Below are 20,239 nucleotides of genomic sequence, written 5' to 3' on the forward strand. Positions count from 1 at the left end.
ATACATATATTATCACCTTTGGATTCAGAAAATTATGATGATCATTTATTTGCTCTCAACTCAGTTTAATTCCATTGTTGTAGGACCTATAAATGATGTTGAATTTTGACCAAAATACTAATTAGGGTAAATATCACTTACCTCCCCTCTTAGCTGGACAAATAGCACTTACACCCCCTCTTAGTTGGATAATATCACTTACCTCCCCTCTTACCTAGCAAATATATCAAACACCTCCCCTGTTAACTTTCTAGGTTAAATTTAATTTTTGCCGTTAAATATTTTTCTAAAATCCCAAACTACCCTTGACTTAAAATATGTTTTTATTTTAAACCATAAATTGCCGTAATCACCCCTAAAAGTTAAAATACTAAATTACCTCAATTAAAATAATTATGAAAAATCAAAACTAAAATCCAAATTATCTTTAGTTATTAAAAGCCCAACATGCCCTTTTTTTAAAAAAAAATTATCAAACAATTAAAAAAGCCCAAAATAGTAGTACGTGTTTAATTTTATAAATATACCCTTTCTTTTTTAATTGCATTTTTAATTTACTTGAGAGTAGTACGTGTTTTTTTAATTGTTTGATAAAAATAAAAATAAAAAAGGGCATGTTGGGCTTTTAATAATTAAAGATAATTTGGGTTTTAGTTTTGGTTTTTAATAATTATTTTAATTGAGGGTAATTTAGTATTTTAACTTTTAGGGTGATTATGATAATTTAGGGTTTAAAATAAAAAATATTTTAGTCAAGGGTAGTTTGGGATTTTAGAAAAATATTTAATGGAAAAAGTTAAATTTAACCGATAAAGTTAACAGAGGGGAGGTGTTTGATATACTTGCTAGGTAAGAGGGGAGGTAAGTGATATTATCCAACTAAGAGGGGGTGTAAGTGCTATTTGTCCAGCTAAGAGGGGAGGTAAGTGATATTCACCCTACTAATTATAATCCAATTCCTTTTAAACTATCATTTAATTACACTCGAACTATTTGATTAAACAATTGACACATAATCCAACCACCATAATCCTTTAAAAATCTTGAGGATTGAAACATTCTCGTACAATGATAAAATAATAATATATAAAAAAATGTGGGGCATCACACATAGAGTTATAACGGCCAACTTTTCCTAGTGAAACAGATAAGGCCTCCTTGGCTAGGTGATTTGCCACATTATTGGTTTTTTATGTGGAAAATCTATTGGGTGGAAAAAAATAAAATGTCACATCAGAAAGCTTGCTTGTTAAGCTTTCTTTGTTACTTTCCCACTCTACATTTTGGAATTTTGTGAAAATAAATTTATTTATTATTATTTTTTTTTGGATAAAGTAGAAATTTTTTTGAATTTAAACCCTCTTTTAATAATAGAGGCTAAACTATCAAAAAGTAAAGGACAAACTAAAAAGGTGGAGGATTAGGGTCACTCCAAAAATACTACTGAGTCTCTTCACCTTTAGAAGCTAAACAATTTGCTGCATAATTTCATTTTCTAAGAGTATGTTTAAACTCTATCGAATCAAATAATGCCACAAGAACTCTACTATCAAGAATAACCGATCTGATCTTCCAAGCAGAATTTCTATTTTTTTGCTGACTCAACATAAAGCTTTTCTAAGAGCATATATGTATGCCTCAATTGCTATTTAATTGCCGCATCCTTGATAGAAACTAATAAGCATTATGCCGCGATTATCTAACTCCAGGAGTTATTTTGATACTTCCTTACTGAACCATCAATGTTGATTTTTAGCCAGCCTTCTGGAGGGGCTATCCATTTAATTTCTCTTTTGTCCTCATGTTTATTTTCTTTGTGTTTCTTCACCTTATAATTTTGAGTAAATCGAAATGCTTGTTGAACTATTACCCAATGAGTGACAACTTTCTTGCATGAATAATATTGTTGCAATTCAATCAAAATTTACTTTTTCTCCCACTCTACTTTCTATCTACAAACGATACTCTAATGATCAAAATTTCTAAATGAGTTCAATGCTTCATTGAGAGATGCATCTAGTGGAGAAGTGTACAGGGTAATCTTCAAGCCATTCTAGCCGAAGTAGCAATCATTAAAAGCGCCATCTAACTAGCAATCTCAATAACATCAGAAGCATCATAGTTGGAAGTGACAATGTACCAATTATACATCTTTTGAGAAAGGAAGAAAGAACATATGAAATTGCTTTAGTCCTACTGAAGCAAAGTCCAAGAACACACCCCTGAGAATCAAGCACACTCTGAAAGGGACATCCTTAGCCTATCCTCATATTTTGATTTAATCATTTTTATTTTTTTTTGGTTAAGATTCAATCATATTTCAAGTTTTCAACAGACGCTTATGGAGGGAAATTAGTATGATAGCTTTCAGCTTACTCTGCAGCCACTCAATCCTCTTTATTTTCCCTTTCCCTTCCCCTTTCTATACTTTGGTATCAATATTTTGACTTTATGGGTTTTCTTTCCCTTTGAGTTTTTTTTTTTTTTGGTAAGTCCCTTTGAGGATTTTCATTCCAATAATTTCTTTCCTAGGTGGCTGCAACGATGGCTCTTCACAGTTTCCCAAGCAAGACTGTCTAACTTCCAGTCCCTTCATGCTTCATTTCTTCTAGCTTATAAGCAATTTCTCACCTGTATCTCCACCTCTCCATGTTCTACGAAAAATGACGATTGAAGATGCTCTCACGGAGGAGAGAGAGGAAAAGATGGCAATTGCGGACGGTAAAAGTCCAGTTTTCAGAAAAGGAAGATTCATCAAGCCTTGTGCTTATTCTCCTGAAAAAGCAGCTTCACTACCTCAAATGCCTTTACTATCTGAATCCATTTCTCAAAAGCTCACAAAATGGCCTTCCGAGGTTCTGTTCAAGGGTTGTAAACAACCACCAAAGAAGTGGAAGCAATGGGTCGATCGTTTGGCCAAAAAACATGAACATACATGGAAGAAGGCTTGCATTTACACTGCAATCATGAGCTCTACTTGTACAATCCAAATAGATCGAGAAATACTTCTTGGGCTCTCAGAAATTTGGTGTTCAGAGACTAACACATTCGTATTTCAATGGGGAGAGGCCACGGTGACATTGGAGGATATGTTTGTTCTTGGTGGATTTCCAGTTCTTGGAAAACCTATTACTACTCCTCTGATTGATGGGAATCTGAAGAAGATAGAGCAGAAATTGATTGCAGAGCACAAACTCTTCAATAGAACCAAAGCTAAAAAAGTAGCTCATGGTCCTTGGATGAACCGATTCATGGTTAGTGAGGACGACGAGCTGGAACATGTGGCTTTTCTAGCATTGTGGTTGTCCAGATTTATTTTTCCTTCTTACCCTGGAGAAGTGATAGGTAAAAATGTCTTCTCCATCGCTATTCACTTGTCTCAGGGGACTCGGCTAGCTCTTGCTCCTGCAATTCTCGCCACTATCTACAAAGATCTTGGCTTCATATATGAACAGGTATATCATAAAAACTCTGCTTCTGTTACTGTTTGGGCTCCTTTCCGGTTCCTACTGTTATGGGTTTGGGAAAGATTTGCTCTTCTAAGACCCTGTGATTCTCCGAATCTACTGCAACCTGGCGAGCCTAGGATGGCTCGATGGCACAAATCCACCTTGAAACTTAGATTCAAATTGAAGCTTCCAATTATTAGGTCTGTTCTGAAGCAGAGTGATAATTTCGAATGGCGACCTTACGTTTCTGCTGTAAGCAATTGCTACTACCCACCCTTTTACAAAGAGAGAGAAGAACTACTGAACAATGGATCTGTTCTTGAAGATGATGAATTACAGTCCTTTGTTCGTTGCTTAAGGTGCTCTGAACTAGTTGGATTAGATTGTATAGAACAGTATCTACCCAACCGTGTAGCAAGGCAGTTTGGTGTTGATCAAGATCTTCCTGGGAAATTTCTCCGGGTCAATTCGAACCCTAAAATTGCTTGGAGTAGCTATGATCGCCATGTGAAGGACCCAAAATTTTACATTCGATGCAGGTTTTTAGAGGCTGAATGCACCTGGAGATACTCTAAATGGTGGGTAGATTCCATGACAGTTCGCAGAGAAGCTATCAAGAATGTTTTGAAGAAAAGAGAGAGGCCCAAGCAGAATTTTAAAGTAAAACCACTTGCAGACAAACAACAAAGCATTCTCGCAAGCTATGGGTTTAAAGTAAAACCACTTGCAGACAAAGAGCAAAGCATTCTCGCAAGCTACGGTGATCATCCACCAGGATTTGCTCCCAAAAAACCCAATTTCAAGGTAAATCCACAAGTGGGAAATTCGAGAATAAAAGAAGAGGAAGTGAAGTTAAACCAAAATGCAGACAAAGAACAAAGCATTCTGGCTGGCTATGGTGATCATCCATCAGGATTTGCTCCCAAAAAACCCATCAAGTTAAACCTACAAGAGCGAAATTCGAAAATAAAAGAAGAGGAAATGAGCAATTGTGACGGTTGGGGTGATCATCCACCTGGATTTCTTCCCAAGAAACCCAATTTCAGCAGCGGGAAGCGTTGTGATATTGGGGAGGACCAGAAAGAGGATATGCATAGTAAGGCACCAAGGAAAAGTAGTGGATCAGATAAAACTCAGGAACTTTGTGATGATGAAAGGAAGGAGATTGCTCGAACAAGTAAGTTCTGCAACTCCAAGGAATTGGTGTTGGTTGAGGAGGAATCACAAAACCAAAAAGAAGAAAAATTGAAGGATACAATTCCAATTTGGAGTGATGATGATTACCAGTTTGATGAGGAATACAAAGATTGGAAGCACAAAGCAAAGAAGAGAAGAGGGAGTGTTTCAGTTAAGATCGAGGAACCAGAGAACTCTCAGTGGAAGATCAGTCAAACGAGTAAAGATAAAGACTGCAAAGCACAGGTGTTGTTTGAAGAAGAAGAAGAAGAAGAACAGAGTCGGGAAGACATACCCATTTGGAGTGATGATGATTACAATGAAGAAATCGATCGTAAGCCCATTGCATCACTGTGGAAAAACAGAAGTGGATCAATTAAGACCGAGGAAACTGGGAACTGTAAGTGGAAGATGAGTGCCCAAACAAGTAAAATTGACAACTCAAAAGCATTGATGCAGGTTAAAGAGGAAGAACAGCCCCATGGAATGGTTCTTGTTACAATTGATGATGACGACGATTAATTAATGTTTGTGAACCAGCAATTGTAATTTTCTGGTTGAGTTTCTTTGGCAAAATGAGAAAAGCAACTCCCTTGGAAGATGATGGAGCTACCTTGCTTTTTTTTTCTTTCTTTTTTTTCCCCTTTTTTTCTGTGTTTGAAGGACTTACTTGGCTAATTGCCCTATGCTCATTCAGCTGTAGGTTTCAAAGACTGGAAAGAGCCTTTTGTTAGGATGTGTTTCATCTTCTTTGCTAAACATGAGAGCTTGTGCATTGGTGTACTGGTCTTGTTTCTTCTTGTAATTTCATCTATTTTTAAAAAAATTTTTAGTGAGATTTCTCTTGTCGTGTTAAGAGCTATTGCCTCCAATGGCTTGAAGGAAAGAGAAGGATATAAGTGACATTATTTACATGTATCACAGAGCAATGAAGGGTATAATGGCCATATTACCCTTTTGCAATGATCATAGTAAAATAAAAAATTTCTACAATCACTATGAATGGAAAAAAACTAAATTTAAATAATCAAACATAGCCAATTCGGTGTGAACCTTGTGTTTTCATGCAACTGTGTGTCTGTACTTTTCTTTTTTTAATGAATGAAGTACTGCTTACCAAAAAAAAAAAAAAAGGCAATTCTTGACCTACAATGACATAAAGTCTGATGTGATAGCACACATTATTTATGAAAAATAATAAATCAATGATATTTGTATGGTTATTAATTTATTATATATTATTACTAAAAAAAAAAGTTTATCATTTATTTTTGAACAAATTACAAGGTGTCTATCATATTTGAGTTGAAACTAGTGACCATTAAATCATTAACTATTGTCTTATAAATTATGTGGCACCCGCATGCAAATTTTTTTTTTTTTTTGGTAAACAATTTTCATTAAGTATGGACTGAAGCCAAGGTTGAAAAAGACAACCAAGGAGAGGAAAGAGGCCAAACCGTCGAGTCTAAAATCGACAGGCGCCTTCGGGCTAGGACATGAGCAATTACATTGCACGACCTAGGAATTACAACAAAGTTTGAATCCAAGAAACATGATTTTAATGTTAGAATATCTGAAACGATGGGTGCCAATTCTGTAGTGGCCGTTGGTGATTGCTGTTGTATGAGATGTATAAGTTCAGCACAGTCAGTTGGAACGTCACTCTCTCCATACATTCGCCCAAACAATCCAACATGGTCGATCTCATAGCTAGAGCCTCACCCACGACTGGAGATCCAAAACTATCTTTTCTCGAGACTGCCTTAAGAAGCAACCCAGTAGATGTAGAATGGCATAGCCCAGGCCCATAAGTTGTTTATCCAAGTGAAAAGTAGCGTCACTCTGCACGATGAACCAGTCTGAAGAAGTAGGACCCGTGGGATTTGCTACCTTCTTGGGATGTTCACGCCTTGTCGGTTCCTGTGGTGCCTTCTCATTAGCGTTCCAGAAGAGTCTATATTGAAGTGTGGCTCGTTTGACAACCTCCATGGGCGATCTGTGTTCTAAGTTGAAGAGCAGAGCGTTTCTTGCCATCCATAGCTCCCAGATGATGAAGCAGTTTAGGCTTATGAATTTCCTAGCCTCCCATTTCTTTGCTGGCTTCGCTTTGATAAGGCCTTCGATCCAATCGGCTAGGCAAAGAGGTATCTGTTCTGGTGGCCGATACATCAAAGGAGACAAGAACCACACTCTGCGAGTGAAATCACATTCCAGAAAGAGATGTCCTGCAGATTCTTCAAGATTACAACCCCGTGGGCATGTGTACTCAGCTTTAATCTGCCTTCTTCTAAGATTTTCTCCTATTTGGCTCCCTTCAGCACAGATTCGCCAAATTACATGTCGAATCTTTGGTATGGTATAAGCTTTCCAAATCACATGCAAATTACAAGTTACCAAAATGTGTCTTTTCCTTTACTCCAAGAGAAGCCGACCATGTGGCTCATTCCTTGACTCAGGAAGCCCTATTGCTGTTTGGCATAATTTACCAAAGATCATGTTCTTCAGCGAGCATCTCATTCTACCTAATCTAGTTTACTACAAAAAAGAAAGAAAGTTAAGTTTGCTGTTAAAATGGGTTATGAAATTACTTGAATAAATGCCATTTGATGCCGTATTCAATTCCTAGATTCTCCTTTCACCCATCTTCTTCTAGAAACTGCTCTGCTCTCCACCACCCCCGATGACAGACGAATCCTCTCCCAGTCTTTGACCACTGGTCCACAACCCCCTCCCATTTCTCTCTTTGTTCACCTCAAGATCTTTTAACCAAAAAATTTTAAGATTTCATCAAGAGCTCTCTCTGTCACCTCTTAGATCTCAATGATAGATGCCCATCACTGGATCATGGGAACTTACACAAACCCTTGATTTCTTACCATTTATCTTCACCGTCGCGTTCAAGATCAAGAACATACTTGATGGGTTAATTCACCGTTGCCTTGAGTGCTTCAACAGAGTTTGGGCGACATGGGGACTCAGATTGATGGAAAGGAATGGCCAATGAAAGGAAAAAGTTATTATTAGAGGGTTTCAGAGGAGAAACAATGGTGGATTTCACGATGATTTCTACATTTGAATTTGTGACAAAAAAGAGCTCGTGAATCCTCTAAATCTGTGAAAAATAACAAAGCATTTCATCACCATATGATAAACAATTGGTGTCTTTTCTTGATCTTGTGTCTCCTTCCAGCATTTTAGGTGAGATATGAGCTGGATTTGGGGTTTAAGTCTCAAGAAGAAGATGACGAGATTTGGGATTTGGCGTTTAGTAAAATGCATGAACCCTCAAAGTCTGAAACTCTTCATTGCTTGAGAAAAATGCTCTCGTCTTTTCGTTGAAACCCCATGATGAACTCTACGAAACGAACCAGATCTCTGCTAATCAATTTCTTTCCATCCCTAATGATTGGGTCACCTCCCTGCAAATAACATTCCTAAATTACGTTATTTCCAAGTTGGTATTTTCGTTATCTTTGATGTGGAACAGAGCGCTAAGAGCTGAGATTCAAGGGCGAGATAGCACTGGTTGGTCAAAGAAGTTGTGGAATGGGTCTATTAAATTGGGCTTTCCCCCTTAAGGAAGGACTAGGGAGTCACGGAATTGAGGGTTATGTTGATCGTGAATCAAGGTCCGACATGTCGTTTGCCAAAAGTAGGCCGACTTTTGGCAGGGGTTATCGAACCCCTTCTTCGAAAGGTATTTCAGGTCATTTTGACTTGAAATCTAATTTGATTTCAATAAACACATTGAGAGAGTTATTTTGACCTAAAACATCGTTTAACCTAAAGTTTATAATTGGCACATGTCCGACCATATGCGGGAAAAACTGGAAGTTTGGAAAATTCATATAAACTAATGTAAATATGCAAAGAGAACACAAATGAACTTTAGTAAAGAGATGTACTATTCTACTAAAAAAAAAAAGTAAAGAGATGTACTAAAGTTTATAATTCATTATACAATTATGTTGAGTATGGCTCATGCTTCACATATTGTTGCCGACGGCCAGGGGGTCCGGGGAGGTCGCCCTGGCGGGGGTGTGGGGGCAGCGCCCCCGAAGCTTTTAGAGGCCCTATGTCACTTTGGCAAAAAGAACGAAAAATCGGCGAAAAACAAACGAAAGGCTGTTATATATGGCGAATGTATTTTTCGGCGATATATCGACTTGTTGGCGCTATATCGCCGACAAAGGGCGATATGTCGCCGACATATGGTAAATATCGTGTCGATGGGGGGAGTCATGTCGCCCCAAGCGACACGGCGATATATCGCCTTGTGTCCGCGATATATCGCCGACACAGTGAACCATGTCGTGAATATAACTCCGCCAATGTGACTAGGGAAAAACATCTTCTGTTGTGCACAGTAGCTCATATGCCAAATAATGGACTGAGAAAGTAAAGTTACTATAAAGCTATTTTAGACTTTTCAAATTTGAAATTAAGTTTTAAATCTTAGTATGTTATTTAGTATAATATGTGCACTGAAGATTTTATTTTTTTTCCAGTGACTAGTATCAACCAAAAGTTGATAATAATTTTAAAATTTTGGTTCAATTTAATTGATTCGCCTCAATTGTCATTTTTCAATTATGATCACCAACACTATAACAAAATTACAGGATTCTCAAGATAACAGGATATAAACACAAATTATTTGTTATTATGTGAGAATAAACCCTACCACCTTGTTTCGTGTTTTTATTTGTCCCCAAAATAACACAAAATTGAATACACTACACATTCTTCAAGTTTCATATCAGTTCTTATTGATGTCAAAATAATATTATGAAACAAAACTGGAAAATTTTGATTTTTGTTCGAAAAGTATGTTGGATTTCTTTATATTGGTTGTATCATTATCAGTTTGATGCGTCCAAAATCTGCTCAACCCTTAGGTCTCCTCGTGATAACCTGCAAAACGAAAGCGTTAGACGTGGCCCGACCGCTGGGGTCGGGAGTCCACCTCCGAAGGCTAAGTGAGTTGATGAACTTAATCATACACGGCTCTGGCTAGAAGCACGAGCTAAGGAATGAAAGACTGGGAAATGTGATCTAGATCGTAAGCTTCTGATAGTTTACGTCTACCAGTGTGTATGTGAATCTGAGTCCTCCTACCTCGTGGGTAAGTGAGATTTATAAAGAGTGTGCGCTAGACTTCTACTAGTTTGGACTAGTAGAGGACTCTTGAGATAACCTTTAGGTTATGTGATGATTATCCCCTCGATAATGATAATCAACAGCTGTCAATTTGTGCCTGCCATCATTAGGGCAATTAACCTAATCCATAAGTTGGATTAGGGCGTGCTTGTAGCCGAATTAGTTTTCTTCCTCAACAAGCTATCTTCTGGATTTGATTCGCTCGGGAGCGAATCGATTCCTTCCGTCTCGACCGGGGTCGAGGGTCAAACCGAGTATGAACCCGGTTCATCATATTTTGTCCATATCACAGTTTAAATTTGATTAACTCACTGATTTTAAAATTTGAAAGAAACAGCTCAACTCAAGAAAAAACACAAAAATTTTCTTTGGATTAAAATGGGTCCAAATCCGTAGAAATCGACGAAAATAAAAAAAGGAATCTTCACTCTGGGCATTCGTAAAAAAGGAAAAAATTTCGGGTTCATAATATGAAAAAATTTCAGGTTCCTCTGAGACCTTCCAGTATAATTCTAGGTTGACGTTCTAATGTGTATCAGAATCGGTACTAATTCTTGTTTCAATAACCTGGTTTTGGCGGGTATTGACGGTACAGTCCACAGGTGCAGAGCAGAAAGCATTGATGGCATATACGTATCAGGGAGCGGGGAGCCCCAATGGCTGCCTTCCTATCAGTATTAATCAAACCAGACATCTTTAATCTGCAGAACTCCACAGTTTTCGCTTCTTCTTTTTTTCCCTGCATCTCCTTATGCGATTCCAACCCTAGCTTCATTTCCAACCTGTTCTTCTGTGTCTTGTTTTACATATTGTTCAAGCATGGAGGCTGAAGATTCACCTACAGAGGAAAGAGAGGAGAAGATGGTATCTTCAAATGGTGGGAACCCAACACTCAGAATTGGAAGATTCCTTAGGCCTTGTGCTGAACGTCCTGAAAAAGCAGCGTCACTGCCTCTTGTTCCTCTGTTATCTGAAACAATGGCTCCTAATCTTACGAAGTGGCCTTCGAAGGTCCTGTTCAAGGGTTGCAGACAGCCACTGAAGAAGTGGAAGCTGTGGGTCGATCGTTTGGCTAAGCTTCATGAACCTACATGGAAGAAAGCTGGAATCTATGATGCCATTATTGGTTCTACATATGAAATCCATGAAGACTGGGAACTAGTTCTTGGGCTCTCAGAGTTTTGGTGTTCTGAGATGAACATTTTCTTATTTCCTTGGGGAGAGGTCACGGTTACATTAGAAGATACATTGATTCTTGGTAACCTCTCTCTTCTTGGTCAGCCTGTTACTAATCCTCTTGTAGAAGAACATTTGAAGAAGATAGAGGAGAAGTTGATTGCAGAGCAAATGCACTTGGAGGGAAGCAACATGGCTAATCTTTCTGCTTGGATAAATCGATTCATGGTTAGCAAGGCCAATGGAGATAGAGAGCTCGAGCATGTGGCTTTTCTAGCCTATTGGCTGTCCACATTCTGGTTTGCTTCTCAACCTGAATCAGTAATAGAGGAAAGTGTATTCCCTGTTGCAGTTCATTTATCTATGGGGACTCGGGTAGCTCTTGCACCTGCTGTTCTGGCTAATCTTTACAAGGACCTTCGTGCCATATATGAACATGTATATGTAGCTAAATCTGCTGCTTTTAGTGTTTTTTTCACATTTCCAATTGCTACATATGTGGGCTTGGGAACGATTCCCTCTTCTTAGACCCCATGGTTCTCCTTGTGCACTGAACCCTGGGGAGCCGAGGGTTGGTCGATGGAAAAAGTGTAACTCAAACTCTCGATTCAATCTGAAGCTTCCACTAGTGAGGTCTGTTCTGAAACAGATTGATGACTTCGAATGGCGGCCTTATGTATCCGGGGTTTACAACTGGAGATACCCTTCCTTCTACAAGGGAAGGGAAGAGCTATTGAATAAAGGATGTCTGCTCGATGATGATGATGATGATGAGTTGCAATCCTTCATTCGATGTTTAAGGAGCTCCGAGCTTGTCGGTTTAGATCAGATAGAGCTGTATCTGCCCCATCGGGTGTCAAGACAGTTCGGGATTGATCAAGATCTTCCAGGGCATTTCCCTCTATCAAATTCAAAGGGGAAAGATGCATGGAGTAGCTATGATCGCCATGTGAGGGACCCAAGGCTATTCATTCGCTGCCGATACATAGAGACAGAATGCACACAGAGATACTCAGATTGGTGGAAGCAATCTATGTTGGTTCGTAAAGAAGCGATCAAGGAACTCCTGGAGAAAAGAGAGAATTTGAATAAGAATTTTGAGGTAGACCTGAAGGCTGAAGCTTCTAACATGGGATACCTGGAACAAGAACAGAGCATGGAACACCTGCTAGAATTTACCCCGGAGAAGCCTTCTTTCAGCCCGAGGAAGTCTGGTGCAATTAAAGTAAACCGGAAGGCTGAGGCTGTGAAAATGGGAAACCAGGAAGACGAACAGGAACAGAGGGTTGAACTGCCGATGGAATGTAATCCCGTGAAAGCATCTGGCAGCAAAAGGAAGCGGCGTGAAACAGAGAGATATTCAAATTGGAGAATGCATATCATGTTTGGTGAAAGCTGGAGCGATGAGGAACAGAGCAACTTGAGCAGCTATGATGAAATTCCACCAGGATATCCTCCCAATAAAGCCAATTTCTGGAAGGGAAAGAAGAGGAGAAGCAGGAATCCAGAAGCGAAAATTAAAGAAGGTAAAGAAACAGAGGACCTCACACTTTTGTGCAATGATGCAGAAGCCGCTGAATATTATTAAGTAATGATAGAGAACCAGTTGTTATTTTGAAGGGTTGAGCTTATGTGGCATATTGAAGAAAACCTACCCACTTGGAAGATGAACCTCCAAAGGATCCAAAAAGGTTTTGCTTACTAGGTGCTGCTGTTTGTGATTAGTCCAGTCCAGTGTTTTTTCTCCCTCCTCCATTAATGCCTTAACATTTGCTTTCTAACCATTAAAAAGTTATGCTTACTACAAGGGCAGTTGTGAACGAACTAGTAAAAGTATGAATGTATGATGACCAAGAGTTTGTGAGGTATGAATGCTGATGCAGTTATGTATTTCCATCCACACAATTATTTTTTTTCAATTTATTTGCCTTTTAAAAAATTTGCTCGAAATCATTTTTATATGAAAAAACTTAACATTTGTTGATTGTCATCTTGAATGTGAAGTGACAGTATAGTGAAGATAACCTGTAATCAAGATCTAATGCAAAGTTACTTCTTTAGATTGGGCAATTGAATGGTGTTGTATCAATAATCTGTTTAGTTTGTTTGACGTTCAAAAACATGAAATACTGGAAATGAGAAATTGTGCCAAGTGTGACTTCTTGAATCTAAGGAAGTTCAAAACAAATTGATTTATTCCAATGGATTTAGTGATTGACGAATTGTACTGATCTGTAGCTTTTAAGTTGTGAATGTGTCTACCAAAAAAAGAAGTTGTGAATGTGTTAAATTTTAGAATTGAATTTTGAACTTTGCTGGTAACACTTCATTCAGTTTCAGTTTTGGAAATAGCTGGTAAAACTTGGGTATCTATCCATTCTGGGGATCTAGTTTATTGTTACCTGTGAACCCCTGGGCTTTGAGGGAAGGTGCTCCTTAAGCAGGGTTTGATGCAGTAAGATATGCTATCCCAGAATTAACTGTTGAAGCCATGGGAGATGGCAAGTAGGTCAGGACTGGAGAAACTATTAGGCTTTTCCATGGAGTCATGCCATGGAAGCAATTCACATGTGATGTTGCGTTAGCATAAGCAGAAGTTCCCCGTGTTGTTGATGCAAACTGACCAGCTTTCTAATGGAACTGCAGCTGTGGTCTTCCTTCTATATAAGATGGTAGTTGATATGTTGTTGGTATCTATTGACAAGCCATTGAACTTTGAAAATGATACTTCTTTGAGTGCATTTGTTACTTCTCTTTCAGATTTATGATTGTATGAACTTAACATAATCCATGATTTATACCTAAGAGATTAACCACTTGTTTATTAGCAATATTAGCTTCTTGTTTCTCTGTGTGTGTGTGTGCTCTGGGTGGGGGAAGGGGTTATCATGGATTAGGGTTGTTCAAATATGATAAGTTTCACTTTGCTGGTTAGTCCTGGGAAATAACCATTTATCATATGGGCGCAAATGTTGGCAGCAGGACATCTAATCCATACCATATAGCCTTACTGACCCCAAGAACTTGGCACCACTGTGCAACAAGTAGCCCAACACTACCAAATATATCTCTCCCCCCTCATTCATTGGTTCTATCTTTCTGGGATTGAATTCAAATCCACAGATTCTACCGTGAATGCAAGTTGGATTCAAGTGAATTCATATGGATGGATTCAACTCAGAAGAACAGATATTCTTGGATGTAAGAAAAGAAGCATTCTTTGCAGATTCACCATCATTAAAAAAGAAAAAGTTCACTTCATAGAACCACTACAAAATTTACCTTGTTTAGCTTTGTTGCTTTTTCTTCCAATGGTTAATCCTAAATATTCCTTTTGACCCTCTCCCAACTCCAAAAAAAAAAAAAAATCTAAATATTCCTTTTTTTTTTTTTTGGTAATGAAGTCGTATTTATAACGGCTAAGCCAAGGAAACAAGAGAACAAAGCGCCTGAATCCAATGATCAGATATAGGCCATTCAGTCGTAATTGTAATTGACTGGGGCCTCCTAGCTAGTTGGTCAGCAATATGGTTGCATCTCCTAGAAATATGAAAAAACTTACAATCCAAAAAACAACCACCAAGATGACAAATATCATCAACAATTGGCTCAATGTCTTGGGCCAAAGAGCGTCTTCTTTGATGAATGGATAGAATTAGGTCCAAAGCATATGATTCCACATGCACATAGTCCACGCCTTTGGCCAAAGCATATAGTAGGCCTGATCGCATAGCACGGGCTTCTACCATTAATGCCGAAGAGGTATAAATACCTGCCTTCTTGGTCATAATGAGATATAAATACCTCCTTCCTATGCATTAATGAAGTTGTTTCTTCTCTGAGCTCAAGCTCTTTTCCTACTTCATTAAATTCTCAAAACTTAGACCCTGCAACAAGAGTTCTATGATTGGGCATCGACAGTGATTCCTCCATGTGATCGGCCTGCATTTTTGCAGGCTAATTTCTAGTTGATTCAAGCATGGTGGCTCTATTGTCAGATTTGATGAAGATCGTACCAAGATAGGTTCCTGTTCAAGAACATTTTGTTTCTAAAATTTCGTATCACGATTCAGGGAAATTGTATCGGATGGCTCAGCCGAGTTGTACCGATATAGGATCGAATGGATCAACCAAGACATCGATACTTGAATGCTAAATCACTTTTCAAAAAAAAAAAAAAAAAAAAAAACAGACAAAAGGAAACTAGACATCGAGATGCACAAAAGCCAACTACTCATCTAATCCGAATCCAACCGGAATGATTAGATAAACGGACCGGTTCTGGTTATCTAATCCGATATCAATACATAATGACCGATCCGAAATCAGATACATCAATTCACCCAGCATCACTGTTTTTATGAAGCACAGTAGCAGGAAAAAGGAAGATTAGCTTGGGCTCTTGGGATAAACGAAAAGCTTCAGAGAAAATTGATGAAGATTTAGGATTATAAGGGTTGTAAATTGTAAGAACAGATTTTGCACGGAATAGGCCAGGTGGGTGAACTGGGTCAGAAAGATGCCTGAGAAATTGGCTTCCTCAAGGCTCAGTCAAAGCGATTTCCTTTTATTGTTTAAAGTACTTTTTGTTAATGGTGGAAGGAACCCAGTTGTTTTACAAAAAAAAAATAAAGGAAGGAACCCAGTTTGTATTTCTCCCATCAAAGCGAACACCTCCTCAATGCTTCACCAACAGGATCATACGGACTCATGCCCCATCTCCCCATGCGAGTTTTGCTCTGGGTTGCGTGAGCAATGTAACACAATTCCCACTTCCCATCACCACCACCACTACCATTTCTCTCCTCTCCCCAAGCGGAGGATTTCCATAGGCCCATTCTTTTTTCTCATCTCTCTCACTCTCTCTCTTGCAAGCAAACCCTAACCCATTTTAATATGGCGGAGTTCCCTATCTAAAGTTCAGTGCTTTTGAGGGAGAAGAGTAAAAATGGAATTATCTGTCTATAGTCCTGTTCCTGAACAGAGTAAAGCTCCATTTGCAGTGCCAATGGTGGAAGGGAAAACCCATCATCTCTCCTTGGTAGTAGTAGATGAGTTTCTAAAAGAGGAATCCAGTTTCGCGGTGGAACGGGAAGAGGAGATGGTGTCGCTGGTTGAGGGAAAACCCACACTGAGAATAGGTAGATTTCTCAAACCATTTGTTGATCACGTTAATCAAGCAGCTGAGATTCCTCCAGTTCCTCTTCTTTCTGAAATCATCACTTTCAAACCCTGCAAATGGCCTCCAAAAATCCTGTTTAAAGGATGGAGGTGTCCCCAGAAGAAATGGAAGTACTGGATCGATCGTTTGCAGCCTTTGTACGGACCCATTTGGGTGAAGGCCGGTATATATAACGGGATCATGGCTTCAACTTACAGAGTTCGGAAGGATCATGATTTGGTTCTTGCATTGTTGGAGAAATGGTGCCCTCAGACCAGTTCATTTGTCTTTCCATGGGGAGAAGCTACAATAACTCTTGAAGATACCTTCATTCTGGGTGGATTCTCTTTTCTTGGAAAACCCATTACAGAACCATTAACGAAAGACCAAGAAAAGTTGGAGAAGAAGATGGAAGAAGAACACGATGGGTTCTACAGACATCAGTGGTGGAACCCCTCAAATTCAGAATGGATTAACCATTTCACGGAGACCCAAATCGATTTGGAGCATGTAGCCTTCATTTCCTTGTGGCTGTTAAGGTATGTCTTTCCAACACCATCTGAGAGAGCTGCAGGGAGGTATGTTTTCCCCATTGCCGTTCACTTAGCTCAAGGCACACCCATTGCTCTTGGACCAGCAGTTCTTGCAAGTCTCTACCGTGATCTTAGGTTTCTTAAAGAACAATGTGTTCAAAGCCTTCTTGGACCGAAAAAGGATTTTCTCGAAGATGATTTCCATCTCAATGTTTATGCTCCGTTTCAACTCATGCAGCTCTGGGCTTGGGAAAGGTTTCCAACCTTGAGACCTGAGAAACCCAACTCTCTCCGTCCTGGAGAACCCAGAGCAGCTCTGTGGAGCAAACTGAGGACCAACATAAGTATTGAGCTGGTGAAGTTGGTTATGAGTTCACCTGAAAGTTATCAATGGCGTCCTTATACGACCAATCTGAGCAACTGGTGTCTCCCTCCCTTCTACAGCGAAAAAGAAAAGTGGGTTTCCCAAGGTTCTGATGGGGAAGACGAATTGCAGAGCTTTTCCCATTTCTTGTGGGCTTCTCAGCTAGTTGGGATTGATAGTAAAGAACATTATCTCCCGCATCGAGTGGCCATGCAATTTGGATTTGATCAAGACATCCCTGGTCATCTTAGCTTTCCCAGAAGATATTGCTCCCAACCTCTCAAATTTGCTATGTTCTCTGTCCCACCTAGGCATTTCAAATCTGATGTAACGAAGAGATACTCAGAATGGTGGAAGCAGTCTATGCTGCTTCGTCGAGAAGCAATCAAGTGTGCTTTAACTCAAGTTCAAATTCAGGAAAACACAAGAAAATTAGCCAAAAGGAAACGTTCAATGAAAGACAAGGCAAGAAGCAACAATTGTTTGGCTCTTACATTGGTTTCTTCTGATAATCACAAGCGGAACTTTGAAAATTCTACTGATGAAAACCTTCAACTGGAGAAGGTGAAGGATGAAGACCCCTATGGTCCTGTTCCCCCTGGATTTTCTTCAAAATGTAACAAGTTACACTTGGAAGATTCAAGCCAGAAAGAGGAAGATTCAGTGCTGCAAAAGTTTAAACTTCTAAAAGATCTCAATGAGTCTGCAATTGTGAGCATCCCGGCTATTGCCTCAATTACGCCAAGGAAGAGAGATTTGGCAGGAACTGAAGGAGCCCTTATAGATCTCACGGAGAAGAACTCAATCAAAGATAAAGGCGGTCATAGACCCAAGGTAGGAGGCATAAAAAGGAAGGCAATGGAACTGGAAGCTCGGGTTTGGGAGCTTGAGAGGGAGATTTCTGGGCTTAAAGAGAAATTGCGTTCTAAAGAAGCGGGTATTCAAACAAAACCGAGCCCATCGCTGTCTGTTTAAATCCATGTTCTGCTTAAGATGTATGTAAAATTCAAATGTGCTTGATTCTGCATAACCAAACTTTTCGAATCGTATTGTACAGATGAAGCTTTAATTTCAGAACAATGATCCTAGAGTTACTAGTTTCGACTTTCAGTGATTCATCTTGCATTGAAGTCTCAGTTTTAGATGTAGAATCTGTAATATATGCTTTTCCTCACTTAGATGGTTCCATCGGTGAAAGCTTCTGCATTTAAAGTTGTGCCTTGTTTAAACTGTTTTTAGAACTTCGCTCTGCTAGAGTAGGTTTGGTCCGTTTGGACGGGTGATATTATTATTTCATTATTGTTATTGTTATTATTTTTTTTGGGTGGGGCGTGATAGATTTTCATGGATAAAAATGTGTAGTATATATATAAATTCTGCATTCAAGCATTTAGAAAGCCGTTGGGTAGAAATAAACTAAATACTCTTTTCTCATTTGCCATCATATCCCCGCTAGCCCTAGCTAGATGTATCCTTTGTTGGACTCGTTCAGAGGATTTTGACCATCAGTTTTTTTCCCCGCCCCTTTACCCGTTCTTTTTGGTGGAAAGCTTTTGCCTCTATTTGACACGACTTTATATGCTCTTTTGGTTTTGTTGGGGATTGGTCTTGGGTTCTGAGATCTTACTTTAATTCTTCTATTTGTGACCAAGTACGTTAGTTTTTGATATTACTACTATCCATCACTTGTGGTGGTAGCATAACCCAAGGAGATAGACTTCCAATTTTGGGTCCTTAGATATGATTAGGAAAGCCATTTGCATCAATGTTTTCTCTATGCTTTAGTAGTTCCACACCCCTGTTTTGGACACTTCAAAGAATAGGCTCATTGTTGTTGCTGAGTCCAGATCCTTTCCATCCGAGCAGCCCATCCTCCCATCCCCCCCCCCCACCCTCATGCATGGCTTACCCATGGTACACATACAGGCCTGTGAAGGTGGGGGGATGGGAGGATAGCCCACCTGGGTGGAGATGATCTGAATTTGTTGTTTCTTGGGGTCTAGGCTCTACTTCTCAATTTTCCTCTTGAGGCTTGGTGTTTCGCTCCCCCACTCTCTTCCCCTTGTACACTCTTGTCTTTTCCCCCTTCTATGGGGATTTCCATAATGATTATTAATTTATCTAACAAGACGTTTTTGCAATGAATGTACTAGTTATTGTGCTCAATCTCATAGGGTAGAGACAATCATCCTCAATCCCAATACCCTAAAGGATCCCTAGTGAAATCACCATTGCATTTTGGTGAGTTGGCTGTCATAGTTGCCATATCATTAATTTTTAGCTATAAGAATTACTCTATTGGTAACTCTGGTGATGTCTATGGATAAGTTTGAATGTTGCCTAGTTGTTCTTAATCTGACATTGCTACTTGATTAGCAAGTGATTACAACAAAATGGGGTCAGTCACATAGATTTTTGCCTTCCAATTAGTTCCATTTAAGATTATACTAGAAATAAAGCGTAAGCTATGCATATTCTTTTTCACGACTTCTCTTAAGTATATTTTAGCTCTGCCCACAACTCTTTTAATTCCTTCAATCTAGATTAACAAAATGCTTACTAGTAAATAAAGTTTGAGGAATATTAAGAGGTTGCATCCATATCTACTTCGACTGTATCAAGCTATGAGCATTTATGTACAATGTATTTTAAATATGAAACTCTATTGTCACCCTCATTGTCACCCTCATACATCTTAGAAACTTTCATCTTCTTTGGAGAATTCGAATTTCATGCTTGAAATCATTGGATCATCATTTCAAGCAACTGCAACTTGCTTTTCAAATTTGTCCTTTCCCCATATCTCATCCTCGCTTTTGTTTGGATGACCTCCGACAGTTGGTGACTCAGTAATTTACCCAAAAATATGAAGAAGACAATAATTACGAGGAAGATTATTATACACACAAACACAAAAACCATTGGAACTGTAACAGGTTGTAATGGCTTTAATTGGTTGTCTTTAAAGGCAAAGGAACGTTCTCTTCTTAATCCAAAAAGGGAGGGCTCGGTGGTTTCCAAACAACTTGCGATTCCTCTTCTTCAATCTCTAGTTCTTGTATTGACCTCACCTCTGCATTCATGATCGCTTCCCAAAATTCTTGGTAAGCCCCTATAGCTGCCTCAATAATCTGAAGAGGGAATAAAACCTTCCCTCCTCCTACTCCTTCATTGCGTGCTTTCCATAGAGACCAAATCGTAAAGGCTCATAAGCTCT

The 20,239-nt window shown here is 39.1% G+C and overlaps 2 protein-coding genes across 2 annotated transcripts; one reads left to right on the forward strand and one right to left on the reverse strand.

Moving 5' to 3' along the window:
• Positions 1 to 6,338: 6,338 nt before the first annotated feature.
• On the reverse strand, positions 6,339 to 10,482 carry LOC149004265 (uncharacterized). Its single transcript, XM_089168596.1, has 2 exons — positions 10,356 to 10,482; positions 6,339 to 6,991 (listed from the first exon to the last, which is right to left on the reverse strand). Exons 1-2 carry the CDS (start codon positions 10,480 to 10,482, stop codon positions 6,339 to 6,341), a joined length of 780 nt encoding a protein of 259 aa, XP_089024722.1.
• A 4,933-nt stretch (positions 10,483 to 15,415) lies between these two features.
• On the forward strand, positions 15,416 to 18,246 carry LOC149004266 (uncharacterized). Its single transcript, XM_089168607.1, has one exon. The coding sequence runs from the start codon at positions 15,913 to 15,915 to the stop codon at positions 17,995 to 17,997; it is 2,085 nt and encodes a 694-aa protein (XP_089024733.1). The 5' UTR covers positions 15,416 to 15,912; the 3' UTR covers positions 17,998 to 18,246.
• Positions 18,247 to 20,239: the final 1,993 nt, after the last annotated feature.

Source organism: Hakea prostrata, chromosome 9 (assembly GCF_041222555.1).
Source record: "Hakea prostrata isolate BN-2017 chromosome 9, UWA_Hpros_2, whole genome shotgun sequence".
Lineage (NCBI taxonomy): Eukaryota > Viridiplantae > Streptophyta > Magnoliopsida > Proteales > Proteaceae > Hakea > Hakea prostrata.

Bases quoted from the DNA above. Each gene is read 5' to 3' on its own strand.
- LOC149004265 (XM_089168596.1), bottom strand. From the start codon at position 10,482: ATGTCTGGTTTGATTAATACTGATAGGAAGGCAGCCATTGGGGCTCCC. The intron at 6,992-10,355 runs GTTATTGAAACA...TGATTTGGAAAG, and splicing joins TCAATACCCGCCAAAACCAG to CTTATACCATACCAAAGATT.
- LOC149004266 (XM_089168607.1), top strand. From the start codon at position 15,913: ATGGAATTATCTGTCTATAGTCCTGTTCCTGAACAGAGTAAAGCTCCA.